The sequence below is a fragment of the Rhinolophus sinicus genome, linkage group LG13 (assembly GCF_036562045.2).
Source record: "Rhinolophus sinicus isolate RSC01 linkage group LG13, ASM3656204v1, whole genome shotgun sequence".
NCBI classification, from domain to species: domain Eukaryota; kingdom Metazoa; phylum Chordata; class Mammalia; order Chiroptera; family Rhinolophidae; genus Rhinolophus; species Rhinolophus sinicus.
The window spans coordinates 42,102,364-42,117,029 of record NC_133762.1 but is presented as its reverse complement, the minus strand read 5'-3'; the positions used below and the strand labels follow the sequence as shown (position 1 = coordinate 42,117,029).

The following is a 14,666-nucleotide window of genomic DNA, read 5'->3' as shown; positions in this document are numbered from 1 at the left end:
TGTCTGGCAACTTTAGACCTTGAAGAATAGAATAGACGGGAATTCAATTGGAGGCGGAGCATAGTAGGGCGAGTGGAACGGTAGGGTTGGGTAGTGAGAAAGCATCTGGCAGGAACGGATGGGCTGGGATCAGAATGTGGAAACCTCCCAATGTCCGCCAATGCCCACGCTGGAGGACATCATCTCAAACCCCAAGAGAGCGCACGAATCACCCAAAATGTTGCTTAAAAGTTTGTGAGGCTCGGCTGGAGACAGTCGCAGAGCTTGGAGCGCTTTGGAGCAGGGGAAGAAGCCATGGAAACAATAGCTCGGGAAGATAGGTTTGTCAACTGTCTGCAGACCAGAGCACAGGGATCCAGCCGAGTGTAGGAGCCATGGGGGCTTCCCAAAGGCAGAGACTCGGTACTCCCGAAAGGAAGCTGGCCCTCAGCGGCTCATGTCATCTCTCCCCTAGTTAAGTTGAAAAGAGGGAGCCGCAGGCTCCGGACGGCTCCCCGCGATTACTTTTGGGATTGCCCGGGCGAACGAAAGGGGACGTACGGGACTTTGAACGTCCCGTTCAAAGATCCGCAGGCGTAGCTGCGGCTAGAACCTCCAGACTCGAAGGCCACGCCTCTCACTCCTCCCGCTCAGTGCCCGCGTCCACATTCCACCCGCTGCGCCGAGCTGAGCTAGGTGCATCCTGCTGCCATGGCAACCGCCTCCGTGGAGACCGGGAGCAGAGGCTGCGGTCCCCGGGGGTGCCTGCATAGTTTCTCCCAACCCCCTCCCAGCGTGTCTTTGTTCTGATGCTTATCCTGGCCCGCAGGGCTCTGGTTCGCGCCGGAGCCCTTCCTCCGAGGCAAGGAATAGGGTGGAAGGGAGAAAAAGCCGAAACCCGAGGGTCGCAGAGAGGCTCCTGGACAGGGACTTGCGATGCGCGTATCGATTGTATCAATTGCTGATGCAGGCTTGGAAGTGACTTTCAGGTGTCCCACCTAGCCCTGAGCCCTGCCTTACGACCGTTCGAGGGGGTAGAGCCTAAGGGACACCCCTTTCATGTTTAGGCAGAGACGGGAGGTGCACATTCCACAGCTAAACGTGGAACGCGGGCGGGGCCTATTTAAAGAGCTCCTCCTTCTCTTTCTCCCTTCTGTTCCATGCAACACCCTGGGTACTTCGGACGGCCTTGCTGCCCTCATCGCGATAACTCCCGGAACTCTGTATAAGCAAGGGCTTGCATGGCGCAGCCGCAGGGCCCTGCACGGGACGCAGTAGAGCCACGCCCATTGGCTGTTCTCTGGCGCCGGCTTATTGGTCCGAAGCATCCTAGCCCACCCCCACGGCCAACCAATGGGAGGAGGCGGGGGCGTGCCCGTGAGGCGGGCGGTGGCGGCGCGGGGCTTCTTCCTCGTGCACCGCGTTGATTCCCCGGCTGCCGCCGCTATCGCCACCGCTGCAGCCGCGTTCTTATCGGCTCCTCCGCGGGGTGCGCAACGCACGGTGAGACTGCTCCTCCCGCTACCTCCCGGTTCCTCCAGGCTCGCGGAGATCCTCTTTCAGTCGAGCCTCTATCCTAGGCAGCCTGTGCATGAGACCCCATCCGGCTGGGGCGAGGGGGTGGGCTCCAGTGTCCTGGCCGGGCCCGGGAGGGCTCCCTGGCATCTGAGCTGGGGAGATGTCAGGCCCCGGGGACGCGGGTGACCGTTAGGTGGTGTAGCTGGGGTGTTTTCCGCGGGGCGCTGTTGGGGGCACGTGTGGCACTGTGAGGGCTGGGGGCGTAAATGGGGTCAGCGTCGTCAGCATCCCCCCCACACCGCTATTGCCACCCCTTCGCTGTGTGACCTTGGACGAGTAGCCTCTCTGAACCTCGCATGCCTCGGCACCCTCAGGGAGGAGGGCGATGATGTCTGGGAGTACGGGCTCCAAAGACTGCGTCAACAGAGGTGAGGGTGGGGAGGGCACAGGGTTATCTCAGGTATAGAGCCGCTGCCTTGCAGCCAGGGAGAGGTGTGATGGGAGAGCGGGTGAGGGGGTCGTCTAGCCGCATCTGTTTTCGGAGAAGATGAGAATGGAGCGGGGATGGAGGACGCCACACCCACGGGGATGGAGGCGAGAGAGGATACAGGGTCCTACACCCAGGCCCTGGTGCGTCTGGGGACTTGGCCCGCACCTCCCTTTTGTCACACTGCAGGAGGGATTCGATTTAGGTTCTGGAGCAGTGTTCTTGTTAGTGAGCGGGGACTCTGCTGGACTGAGAAAGGAGACATTGGGTTGCCTTTCCTCTTGAATATTGGTATTGGAAAGTAGGGAGAGGGCGTTTCTCTGTCTGAGTAACTGAAGGTCAGGGGCAGCTGACACCCATGGACCCTTCCTGGCCTCTACTTGTTGGGACCACCGGGTCACAGGCGTAGGGCAGGGCCTGGTTGGGGCAGGTAGTCTGGAGGCTAGAGGGGTCTAAGCACCTTCTAGCTGAAGTTTTGGAGTGCGGTTTTGTGGGGAGGGGATGCTGGGCAGACTCAGAGGGCAGCACTTCTTGGGGAGACAGGAAAGTGTGGTATGGTGTGGGTGCAGTTCACCCCTGCTCCACCCATATGTGACAAAGAGAGAACCCCTACTTATCCTTGCACCTTTGGCCTGTTGGAGGGAGAAGGAAATGGAGTCACATCCACACTGAGTTGATATGAAACTGCCACAGCCACATCTGACCTCTGGTCTTGCTTCTCCAGGCATTGTTCTAGGTATACGGGCGCCCCTCTGTCTGTCTAGTCCTATTGCTGGAATCAGAAGAACAGTGTGGCCTCAGTGGTCACTCTTTTTACAAGCTTGAGCCTTTGAGAGGCTGGACATTGCTTCTGATGGGCTGAGTGCCTAAGCCAGGACTGAACCCTGGGCTGGGGATATGGGGAGGGTAGACAGTTGTGGAATTCCTGGTTCAGAAAGTCCCAGAACAGGTTGAGAATGGGGATTGGGGAATAAATGAAAAATGAGGCCCCAAGAGGTTGGGGGCAGCCCCTGAAGCAGAGAGGTGGTGTAGGGGTGCAGCTATGGGGTAGAGGGCAAGAAGGTTCCAGGTTCTGGAGCTCTACTTGCCACGCAGGGACAGACTGATTTTGGCTCTCCCTCCAGTCTAGAGCCTTGGGCACCAGCATGGGACAGCCTGCAGTAGCATTTAGCACCTAGGGGGCTGAGAACTGTGGGTTCCTGTAGAACCTTTCGTCTGTCCATCTGTCTGTCCACTTGTCATGTCCCTGGGCCTGCTCTTCATGCCAGAGGCTCCACTTCACCAAGCTGACCCCCGCCTCGGAGAAGGGTAACCCTGAAGCAGCCATTCTCTAAAACTGAGAGGGACCTGAGCTGGCAGCTCTCTGTCCCCCAGAGAGAAGTTTCCTCCAATTGCCCTGTGAGTAACAGAGCCAAAGGGGCTTTCAAAGGCCCTTGTTCCAGCTTTCCAGCTCGCCTCATCCTGTGACTGGTCCATGGTCCTATCCCTGACCTGTTGACTGCCCATCTAAGGAGGGGTATCATTTTTTTTTTTTTTTTGAGAGGAGGTGGCATTTCTCAGAATGTACATTCTTCACATCTGCCTTTTGTGGGGACAGTAGGCTTCCAGCAATCTGCTCTCTGGCAATCCCTGGGGACCTGGCTGGCATGGGAGTGGGGGAGGAGGAAGGCATGAGGAGGAGGGAATGGGGAGGGAGGCCCCTCAACCCTTGAGCTGTATTCTGAGAAGGCCGAAGTCCCGGGGGCCCACCCTGAGAGCCATTCCTGGATGTTCCAGGATTGGCCTGAAGTGCCCCTTCGCCAGTGCTGCCCTGAAATTGCTGTTGCTTCAGAAACCAGGTCTTTGGGGGTTTGCTTTTGCAAAGGTGGGGGTGGAGTGGGGAGTGTTGTCACAGAGCTGCAGGCACCCGCTGTACCAAATCCTCTGAGGAAGAGGCCACTGCCTATTCCTGTGTTACAGATGAGGAAACTGAGGCACGGAGATGTGAAGTAACCTGCCTGTGCAGCCTGAATTTGAACCTGGACTGTTGGACTCGAGCCCATGCTCCTAATCATGTCCCTGCAGGCTCTGGGAGACTGCAGCTTGGGCCAGACTCAGGACTTGGCTGGCACAGGAGGAGGCCTGGGTTTCGAGGGGCCTAGCGCTTCCTGTGAACATCGCTGCAGCAGGAGGAGACTCCATACCCTCTCTCCCCTTGTTTCTGATGAGGAATTATGTGGATGAGAATCGGGCTTCCAGAAGACAGCGACTATCAGGAGAAAGGAGGCTTGCTTTTTTCAGCCTCCTCTGGGCTCCTGAAGTCACTTGCCTTCCCCTCTGCTAGCTGTGTTCTGAGCTCTGGGCTGAACTTGAGATGCAGGTCCTGCCCTCTGGGCTTTCCATCTCAAGGCCAGCATGGGCAGGTCACCAACTGATTGTGGCGAGGCTAGAAGAATGCCTAGTTGGAGGCCACCCTCTGAGCTGGGGGAGGGGTGTGCCCTCCAGGCCCTGAGTTAGCTAAGAGAGTAGGGTGGGGCTCTTCCTGAGAGCATCCGGCAAGAGAACTGCTCCCACAACTGCCTAGGGGGACCAGCCAAGGCCCCTGCTTGGGCTCCCCTTAATTTGGTCATTCATTTAATAAATATGAACTGAACACAGGTGCTCCCTGCCAGGTGCTGGGCTGGGTGCTGGGGACACAGGGTTTGGCAAAAATAGTCACTGCCCTTGTAAGGTGAGGAACATAGATATCAAATGATCCCAGAAGTGAGAAAGGGGATCCTTTTAAAGATTTTTCAGGCCTATGCTGACATGGGCAGGGGTAGCGTAGGGTTTGTGCGTCCCTAAGAAAGGTTCTATGTGGCTGAGACCCAGGCCAAGGTGTGGATGGGGGACAGGGTTGTTCCAGGCAGAGGGGACAACCTGGGCGATGGCAAGCAGGCAACAGGCTGTGGGTTGTGGGGGAAGATGGGAGGGGCCCTGCATGTACTGGGTCTGAGTGTTTTGTGAAGACTTCCCAGGAGCCTTTGCTTATCAGCCACTGGTTAAAAGTTTCACCCAGGCTTCCTGGGAGATGGGGTACCTTGTGGGCATTGGGCAGTCGTCCCCCCATGGCTGCAGAGTTGTGGCTGGAGCAGCCTCTCTGAAAGGTAATGATGGAAGAATATTTTTCCTCTGATTCCCCAAATGATGTAGATGATGTTGGATCTGCTGGCAGTTTCTGGGTGTAGGCTGGGATCGTGTCTCGTGAGACCGAAGAATGGAAACACGGACCCAGGAGAGGCAAAGAGTTTTAAAAAGACGATAGTTTATTGAAAGCAAAGAGTCAGAGCTCCCGAGCGGGAGGGGGTCCCGAGTGGGGGTGGCTGGCCCCATGACTGAGGCATAAGCTCTTACTTTTATACCTTCCCTTGTCTGTCTGGGGAAGGGGAGCTGTTTGAAGAAGGGAACTGGCGCCTTCTAAAGAAATTCGTCTACCAGGATTGTTCTGCTGGCCCTTGTGGAGGAATTAGCAAAGTAACCCACTCTTACCAGATCTGATCAGTTTGTCAGGCCAAAAGGAATTTTATGATTAACCTCAAGGCCTTGTTACATTATGTCCTGGAGTGAGGAGTGATTTCAAAACCTGGAGTTTTAGGATATGGCTGTCTTGTTTATTCCACCAGGGACCTCCCTGTCTACCTAGGGACATGCTAGCTAACCTGTCTCAGTAGGAAGAGGGCCTGGTACCCTTGTGCTTGGCCATTTTTCACATGCTCTGAGCCCACAGCTTCAGAGGGTGGCTGGAGTGGTCGGGGTAGGCGTAGGCCTCTCTCCTGGGGACAAGCTGAGCATCCCAGGACTAAGGGGCTGCCCTTCTGAGGTAGACCCCAGAGCTGCCCTGACCAGAGATGAGTGGGGGCATAGTTCCCCTCCCTGGGTGGGGCCTGGGAGCTAGCCTCCAATGGTGGGGGCCGGCAGGGGTGTGTGTCCTGGCCTGGGGCTGTTTGTGCCCTGGCTGCTCCCGAATTCCTAAGACCCAAGCCTTGCCTTGCCCTGCGTCTCCTAACGCCTGCTTCTGGGGGCTCCTGGCACCCAAGCTCATCACCCTGCCCATGAGGCAGGGCTTGGGCCTGGGTGGGCTTCTCACACTGGGAAGTGGGGAGGGAGGTGAGGCCGGCTCCCAGGGCAGCAAGGCGTCTGAAAGATCTCAGGGTCATGTCCCCCACAGGCCTTGCTCCTGACTGTGGGGCCATCACCCCCGTAGTTTCTCTTCCTCATTCCTTGGACTAGCCAAGGTCATTCATGGGTCACTCATCTCTAAATACTTCAGTCTGTATCTCTGAAAAATAGGACATATTTCTCTACAGAATACAATTCCATTAGCTCACAAACCAAGATCAGCTCTTATTTCTTAATGTCATTTAAGATCCAGTCCCATTCACACTTCCCAATTCTCTCCCAAGTGTATTTTTTGTAGATAATTAGAAACCCCCTACCCCATTTATTTTTCTTCTTGTAACTGTTGTAGTGGAATAAACCAGGTCAGTTGTCCCATAGAATATCCTGCCTTCTTGGTCTCTGTGTGTTAATCTAGAACAGTGGTTGGCAAACTTTTTCTGTAAAGGGCCAGGTAGTAAATATTTTAGACTTTACAGGCTATGTGGTCTCTGTGGCAACTACTCAAACTTGTTTTGCTTTAGTGCAAAAGCAGTTTTAAACAACAGAAGCAAACGAGTGCTGTTGTGTTCCAGTAAAATTCGACAGAAAACAGGCGGCAGCCCCACAGCCTGTTTTTTGCCCCCCCCCGTCTACAACAACCTCCCCTTTATTTTTCCTTTTGCAGTTTGGAACAAACAAACAAACAAAAACCGTTGCTATTGTCCTACAGAATATCCTGCCTCCTGGGTTTGTCTCATTGCTTTTTCTCGTGGAATCATTTAATTTGTCCCTCTCACCTCTGTGTTTTCAGTAAACCAGAAGTTGGAGTGAGGTGCTTGATCAGATCCAGGTTAGACCTGTTGGGCAGATGCTGTGCCCTGGTTAGTGGTGCTGTGACTTGGTGCTGCCTCACACCAGGAGACATCAGTGTGTCAGGTTCCACTGTGAGTGAGGGTCGAGTGATGGGTGCCTGACTGGCTAGTGTCACGTTCTTCCATTGCAAACTCTGTCATTCCCCTTAAGAACCTAGGTCATCTGTCCGTGGAACGTGGGCAGCATCTGTGAGCATCCACTTCTGTCAACCTTTTCGCTCCTGGTTTAGCATCCACTGACTCATTGCCTCCAGTAAATGAGTTCTTTGGGAGTTGCAGAATTACTTGGCATTTGGTCATTCCTTTGTTATTTAATAGTGAGAATTCTTCTGTAACAGAAGAGCTTTCTTTTAACCACCAGGGCAATTTCATTTCAGGGAAGACTGGGAGACAGGCTGAATTATTTCTCCTTATTGCCAATTTTCAGAGTAAAGAGTTAGGGCATTGCTACTGTCAGTAGTGACAAATGAGGGCTTGGGTTTGTTTGCTTTACTTTCTCTTTTTTTCTAATCTCTGCGAATGCTCCAATTTTATGTATTCCATCTGTTTCCGTCAGTTGCACTCATTATTCTTTTTGATGCTGAGATGGTCCCAGCTCAGCTCACTGGGGGTCAAACTGCTCACACAGGCTTCCTCGGGGCACCTTCCACTGCCCCTGCCTGGAGGCTGCCAGCTAGCTCTTGGGGAGCTGAGCTGGGGGAACAACCCCGCCACAGGTGCCTGTCCTGCATATCGCCCTGACTAATCTCTCACCGGGAAGAAAGCTCCAAGGACATGTTATCTTATGTTTGGGCCTCCATTCTTGTTCCCCTCAGAGCGTACAGGTGACTTCGACCTGAACTCAGCAGTACTGGATGTGACTTTAATAATGTGGCCTCTGGATGCGTGGGGTACAGCCCTTGGGGTCGCCAACTCCAGAACTGGCTCCTGGAAGGTGCCAAAGAGGTCACCTCCTTTCCAGACTGCCCTTCCACCAGCCTCAGGTGGGCAGGGCACATGAGTCCTGTTGTGGCACTTTGACACCCAGAAGCTGCAGCTCAGCGCATGCTGGCCAGGTCCTGGGTCAGCAGGGTGTCAGGCAGGGGTGAGGGCTCTGGGTGAATGTGGGGTGTGGGTAGAGTAGTGGAGGTAGAAGCCCCCTGTGCTAGAGGACCCAGGCACCACTTGGGCTGCTGAGAGCAGCAGGGGTTTGGGTCCTTCCTAAAGGGAGATCTCTGCTCTCAGGCCATGGGTGGCCCTGACCCATGCCTCCCCACTCCCCCCTCTTCAGGCTCCTGCTGGTGTCCTTGGAGCATGGGAGACTGCTGAGTGTGAGAGGCGGGGTCCGGCAGTAGCTGCGTGTCTCACCCCGTGACAGGGAGGGCGTCCATGGCTGCAGCCAACAAGGGTAAGTGCCTTCCTGGCCAGTGGGGTTTGCAGGGTCTTCCAGCGGGTTCTGGTGGGAGAGGTATTGGTGCATGTGGGGCCTGCATTGGCTGTGTGTGTGTGTGTGTGTGTGATTGTGAGGACAAATTACATCAGTAATTGCACCAGTGTTTGTGCCAGGTCCTGGGGCACACCCAAGCCCTAGCAGGGAACCTGGGGACCTCTGCTGGCTCCGTGGTGTGCTGATCTATGGAGGTGTGTGCCCTGTGTCCCCATGTTCCAGCCTCCGTGTTCCACTTGGGGACTGGGGGGCATGAGGGGCTTGGGTGAGCACTGAGATTGGCAAGGTGGGTAGCGCCACAGCAGGCTGTGGAAAGAAATTTGGGTTTCATTCAGAGTCCAGAATGACTCATGGAGAGTTTTAGGCGAGGGAGACCTGGTGAGATTTGAGGGTCAGGTCGGGGGGCGTAGCAGGGAACGTGGAAGTGCCAGGCTGGCTCCCCTGGGCTTCCACTGAGTGTCCAAGGTCTCAGGACAGGGCTAGCCCAGGCCCTCCCACCTAAAGGACTCCGAGCAGGGCTCTTGGGAGGCCTAGGGCCTGTGGGGGCCAGAGAGGACTGGGGTCGTGCTCTTGGCAAGATAGACCTCCCCCAGCTTAGGCCCTCAGCCCAGCTTCTGATACTCTGCCTGTCTCAACCCCCAGCCTCTTGGCTTTGGAGAACCTGACCCCCCTGAGGGGACAGCTAAGAGCCTTGTGAGGGGTTAAGCAGAGGAGGGAAAGGCATCTCTGGGAAGGGTCCAGGAGGCTCCACTGGGTCCTTCCATCTTTCGTGCCAGTGAGCAGTGATGAGTTCAGGGCAGCTGCAGCTTCTCCTAGGTGGGTGGGTTCAGTGTGGCTTTTGGCCCCCTTTGTTTTTCCCACCCCCAGGGAGGTCCCATAGAACCCATTCCTGTCCGTGTCCCCAACCCCTACCAGGTTGGGGTCATCAGGAGGGCCAGGCAGGGCCTCAGGTACAGACATATTTGCAAGAGAAGGTACAGAGATGGGGAGCTTGGTCCTGTGGAGGAGAGCCCTGGGCATGGAGCCTGAGGCTGGGCTGGATCCTGCCCTCCTGAGAGTCTGGTGAACTGTCTCTTCCTGTCTCTGGTGGCAGCCTTATCCCCTCTAAGTGAGGGGTCATATTAGCTAATCCCTGATTCCCCCCGACACCCATTCTCAGGGTGAGTATTTTTTGTGGGAGGCCTGGGCCTCAAGCCTTATGATCCTGTGTCCAGTAGGATGTGTCCTTGCCCTGAAAGGAGCCTCGCCAGTGGGTGCTGAGTAGTGTCAAGGGCAGTTGCAGGGGGTGGAGAGACAATAAGAGGGAGCTGTTTCCTGGTGGTAGAGGAAGCCTGCAGCCCCTGGAGCCCTCTCCCACTCTCCCTAGGCAACAAGCCCAGAGTCCGGAGTATCCGCTTTGCGGCAGGCCATGATGCAGAAGGCTCCCAGAGCCATGTCCACTTTGATGAGAAGCTCCATGACTCAGTCGTCATGGTCACCCAGGAGAGTGACAGCAGCTTTCTGGTCAAGGTATGTGCACACCTCCCTTCATCATCGGCCTTCCTCCCTCCACCTCCTCCTCAGCCCTGTCTGGCTTCCTGGGTCTGTCTGTTCCATTTCCTCTAAGCTGCTTCATAGGCATGTCTTTATGCCTCCCTGGGCCTTGGTTTCCCCATCTGTAAAGTGGGAGGTGGTGAGATTGCAATGGGATGAGTGCGTTTAGAATGTTACTTGAGGAAAGTGAGCAGAGCAGAGCTGTTATCAGCATCACCCGAACAATAGCATTGGAATGTGGGTGTTAAGGCTGTGGGGCCACAGGCCTGGGTACAGATCCAGGTCTGCTGTTTAGCTCTGTGTCCTTGGGCAGGTCACGTCAGCTTCCTGTTCTCTGAAATGAAGACAATTCACACCCCATAGAATTGGTGCAAGAATGACATGGAAGCATGTATGTATGTCACACAGGTGTGAGGCTAATTATGCTGATAACAAGGTGTGACTTTATTTACCTTCTTTGTCAGACTTCTGGCTGATTCACCCCATGTTTTCTGCTTGGTGAAGCATCGCCCTCACCTATTGGTGACACCTCACACACCCTCCAATAGGGCTTCTCCAGCTGCCAGGAAGGACACTGTTGGATCCCATATTCACATAGGAGGGGCAGGAGGGTGTCTCTGTAGGGAATGGATTGGGGGAGACAGGGAGTGAGGCACTCAGGTTGGACAATAAGCCAGGGTTCCAGAGATGAGCAGGGATACAGGGGTGAGGGAGGGGGATCTGGTCCATTGAGACCACTCTGAGGAGGGGCCCAGATTCATACCCATTTCTGCCAAACTCAAAAATCCTTGTTCTTTCTACAGCTGATAACTTCCCCAAGAGAATAAACAGAATTCACCAAAATATAAAAAAATAGCTCCCTCTCCCTTCCTTCCCATTGCAAAATCCATCCATGTCTATTAGAGAAAATTTGGAAGATAGAGAAAACTATAAAGAAATTTAAAAATACCCACACTCATACTATCCAGAAATAACCACGGTTAATATTTTGATGTGTGTCATTCTGGCTTTCTTTTCTTTTCTTTTTTTGAGCTTTGTTTCCAAAAACAAGCTGGCATCACAGTGTAACACTGTTTTTTTGCTTGCTTTTGTTATGAACCATCTCCTGCCTCTGTCAGTAAATAATTTTCCATGAGATGTTACAATGGCCTCGTGTTCCATTATATGTATCGTCATTGATTTAGCTTGTTCCCTATTCCTGGTGTCACGGCTGTTTCTATTTTTCACTGTTATAAATAGGGCAGGGCAGTGATGAGTATTTTTTGCACATCTCTGAGTATTTCCCCTGGAAAATTCTGCAAGGGGTGCAGCTGAGTCCCAGGGTTACCATTGGCAGGTCCAGCCAAAAAGCTCTCTTGAGAGATGTACCCTCCACCTGCAATGGGAGCCACACAGACTGAACTTTATCACACAGTGACATCAGCCTGATCCCATTGAAAGGCTAACTGCTCTGTGCAGCCAATCCAACTGGCCCCCAGGGACAGGGCCGTCCAGTCCCTGAAACTGAGCAGGGAAGTATGTGCACGTGAGCTGTGGGTACAGCACGCACCCGGGCCTCCTGGTCAGCCACTCTGGTCAGTTACCTGCTCAACAACCACCCTGGCTTGTGACCCTTCACACAACTGGAGTTTCCAAGTATGGCATCTATCCCAGAAGGTGTCAGTTGCCAAGCACTGTGTATGAACAACAGAAATTGCTTTGACCCCGAGTCAGCGCTGTTGGACACAGTGAGCCTTTGAGTGGGCAGGCAGGTAGGCAGGCATCCAGGTTCAGAGGCCAGTAGGGCAGGCAGGAGCCTGGGTTCAATGGCTGGTGCCAGGCCTTGGGCCAGCTCTGGACTGACATAGCTGGTCTAATGTCTGTGTTTCTAACTCTAGCCCATCCTTCATCCTGTGCAATCTGTGTTGGCCCATGTCTCCACATGAATGACGAGAACCAGTGTCCCTGACTCTGGGCTGTTGGCTCTGGGAAGGTGCTGGTAGTGGTGGGGGCAGGTTGTGGGACTTTTAGCCTCCCCTTTGGGCAGTGGCTAGTGCCTTGCTGTCTGCCACTCGTGGCAGGAGTGGTCAAGAGGCCTCAAGCTGGTCATTTCCTGGCTTCCATTTGCTTGTCTATAAAATGGGCCACTGAAGAGCTGTGGGTCCCATGAGACAGATACTGAGGAAATGTGCTGGCTGAGCTGTGGGGATGCAGTCCTTAGGGGAAGGGCCTGGGAGTGTGAACCAGCTGGAGTGGTGGGGGGAGTTAGGCCCCCCTGGGATCCCCAAGGAAACAGGTGCAGAGGCCCACAGGATCATAGGTGGCACAAGCTGGGCAGGCCCAGGGCGAGGCTGTAAGTGAAGGTGCCTCCTTCCCCGACTCTTCCTGCTGCAGGTTGGCTTTCTGAAGATCCTGCACAGGTATGAGATTACCTTCACTCTGCCCTCGGTGCACAGGCTGAGCAAGGACGTCAAAGAGGCACCTGTTCCCAGCCTGCACCTCAAGCTCCTCAGTGTCATGCCTGTCCCAGAAGGTGCGTCCTCTGCTCCGGGTACTGGAGGCCTGCCCTCCTCCAGCAGGGCCTGGGTGTGAGTGGGAGCAAGAGCATGGGATGCTCCCTTCCCATCATTTAGGGTGGACGGGCAGCTCAGCAGTTGGGGACATGGTGCCTCTACACGGGCTTGCAGTGTGGCAACTTGGTAGGTTCCATGCCACAGGCGTCATTTCCGGGACAAGTCCATTGGCTCATTGTAGGCCTATGTCTGCCCATCGCCTGGCAGTTTCCTCAGTGGGATGAAGAGAGCCAGAGGAACTGGGTCTGGACCTCCAGCCCTCCCTTCCTCCGGTCCCACAAGAAAGAAAACCTGCCAGAGCTTCAGGAACCCTAGGTGGCCTCCTCCTAGCACCCACCAGTCCTGGGCTTTGGGCAGGGGGTTGCTTCTCCCTACCCTGCTGACTTGATCCCCCACACCCTTCAGAGGCTGGGGTGTCAGTTCCGCCATGTGCTGAAGCCCCAGCTTGTTTCATGTCCCCCAACCTCCTCCTCATGACATTGCCCTTAAGTGAACTGAGCAAACCCCCTCAGACCTTTGCCTCTTGCCACCTGATATGCTCAAGGCCTGCCCTGTCCACCCCCTTTCCCCATCACCCCCTCTCTTTGCCTGCTGTTATGAGGGATCAGCAGGCCCTGCTCCTAGAAGCCTGAGTTTGACCCTCGGAGCCATAATGGGAGCGGCCTGCAGGCTGGAGGCATGTGGAGCTCACTGAAGAATGGGAAATTTCCTTGGCCTGTGCCCCAGCCCTGGGGGGGATGGGTCCTGGACCATCGTTGCTCCTTTGGAGGAGGCAGCGAGTCTTGGTGGTGGGTGGTGAGTGCTGGGGGGTGGGGGCAGGAGGCCATGGAGGTGCTGATTGCCCGGACAGGTTACAGCATCAAGTGTGAGTACACAGCACACAAGGAAGGCGTCCTCAAGGAGGAAATGCTGCTCGCGTGTGAAGGTGGTGCCGGCACCTGTGTGCGTGTGCTGGTGCAGGCACGAGTCATGGGTGAGAGCATTAAGCATGCATCTGGCTAGAGGAGGGAGGTGCCAGGTTGGCCCAAAGGGGTTTCTGCCTTCCTCCATCTGAAAAAGGGATCCTTGCCCTGGCTGGGGTTCTTTACCTCCTTGGTGGGTCCTCTCTACCCCCTGGTAGAACTCAGAGGGGAAGTGGAGGGGTCCCCTTAGAGTGGGTTGAACCAGGGGTCCAGCCTGGCATACTGACTTGTATCTTGCCTTGCAGACCGGCACCATGGCACACCCATGCTGCTGGACGGTGTCAAGTGCGTGGGTGCTGAGCTAGAATACGACTCGGAGCACAGTGACTGGCATGGCTTCGACTGAGGCCCACGCCCTGGCCCCCCTCGGGACCCCTTAGCCTTAATCTCCACCTCATCTCTCCAAATGCTGTGTGATGGTGTGGCTTCCTTGTCCCTCCCTGGGGTGGGTGTGGGGGTGGATTGCCCAGGGGCTTCTAAGCCACGGTGTCACTCACACCTCACCTCTGCCTTCATTTGTGCCATCTCCCTGCCTCTCCTGCATCCTCCTCTTCCCACTTCCTCCTCTCCATGTGCCTCAGTCTCCTGCTGGAAGAAATGGGTTGAGCCCCCAAGGAGGCTATCTGAGGGGGAAGGGGGGAAGACCTGGGGTGGGTTCAACCCACTCTCCACTGCAAGCCATAGGAGCTGCAGCCAGAGCCTGGGAGAGGAGGGAGCTGGCTCTGTGATGTCGGAGTCCCCATTACTGCTGCTGCTGTCTCGTTTCGGCCACCTGCCTTCTCCCTCTTTCCCACTGCTGTCCATGGTGAGTAGGAGGGAGGTGTAGTTACCAGCCCCTATCCCCCAGGTGTGTTACTTGGTTTTTAAATGACGGATTGGGATAAAACCCTAAAGAAATAAACTTTCAGTGGATACCAGAGGCTAGTGGTATTTTTGTCCTCCGGGGCTCTGAGAATGCTCAATCCTTCAAAGATGGGCCAGGAAACAGTTTGGCTGAACTCATTCTTTCAGGAGGCAAGGGCACTGTGTGGTATTATAGCACCTAACCTATGAAGAGCTACCTACAGGTGGTGCATTTTAGGCTTGGCAATAGTTGCCAATTCGATTTGGATGGGGAGGAGCCTTCTGCCCAGCCCAGAGAGGTCTTACCGACTGGGGGGAGTTCTGCTTGAAAGGGAAACAACAGCACCCCCTTCTGGTCAGTTCCCAGCCCCCTCCACA

General features: G+C 55.1%; 1 protein-coding gene across 2 annotated transcripts; it reads left to right on the top strand.

Moving 5' to 3' along the window:
* Window positions 1-1,345: 1,345 nt before the first annotated feature.
* On the top strand, window positions 1,346-14,364 carry ADISSP (adipose secreted signaling protein). Of its 2 annotated transcripts, none has more exons than XM_019733773.2 (6): window positions 1,346-1,482; window positions 8,243-8,359; window positions 9,765-9,907; window positions 12,305-12,443; window positions 13,334-13,456; window positions 13,691-14,364. In XM_019733773.2, the coding sequence occupies exons 2-6, from the start codon at window positions 8,341-8,343 to the stop codon at window positions 13,789-13,791; spliced, it is 525 nt and encodes a 174-aa protein (XP_019589332.1). In that variant the 5' UTR covers window positions 1,346-1,482; window positions 8,243-8,340; the 3' UTR covers window positions 13,792-14,364. The 2 variants fall into 2 exon arrangements, with proteins under 2 accessions (XP_019589332.1, XP_019589333.1); XM_019733774.2 differs by lacking the exon at window positions 1,346-1,482 and adding an exon at window positions 1,843-1,925.
* Window positions 14,365-14,666: the final 302 nt, after the last annotated feature.

Excerpts from the sequence above, each read along its gene's own strand:
- ADISSP (XM_019733773.2), top strand. Across the intron at positions 12,444-13,333 it reads TGTCATGCCTGTCCCAGAAG|GTTACAGCATCAAGTGTGAG; the intron begins GTGCGTCCTCTG and ends TTGCCCGGACAG. Across the intron at positions 13,457-13,690 it reads GGTGCAGGCACGAGTCATGG|ACCGGCACCATGGCACACCC; the intron begins GTGAGAGCATTA and ends CTTGCCTTGCAG.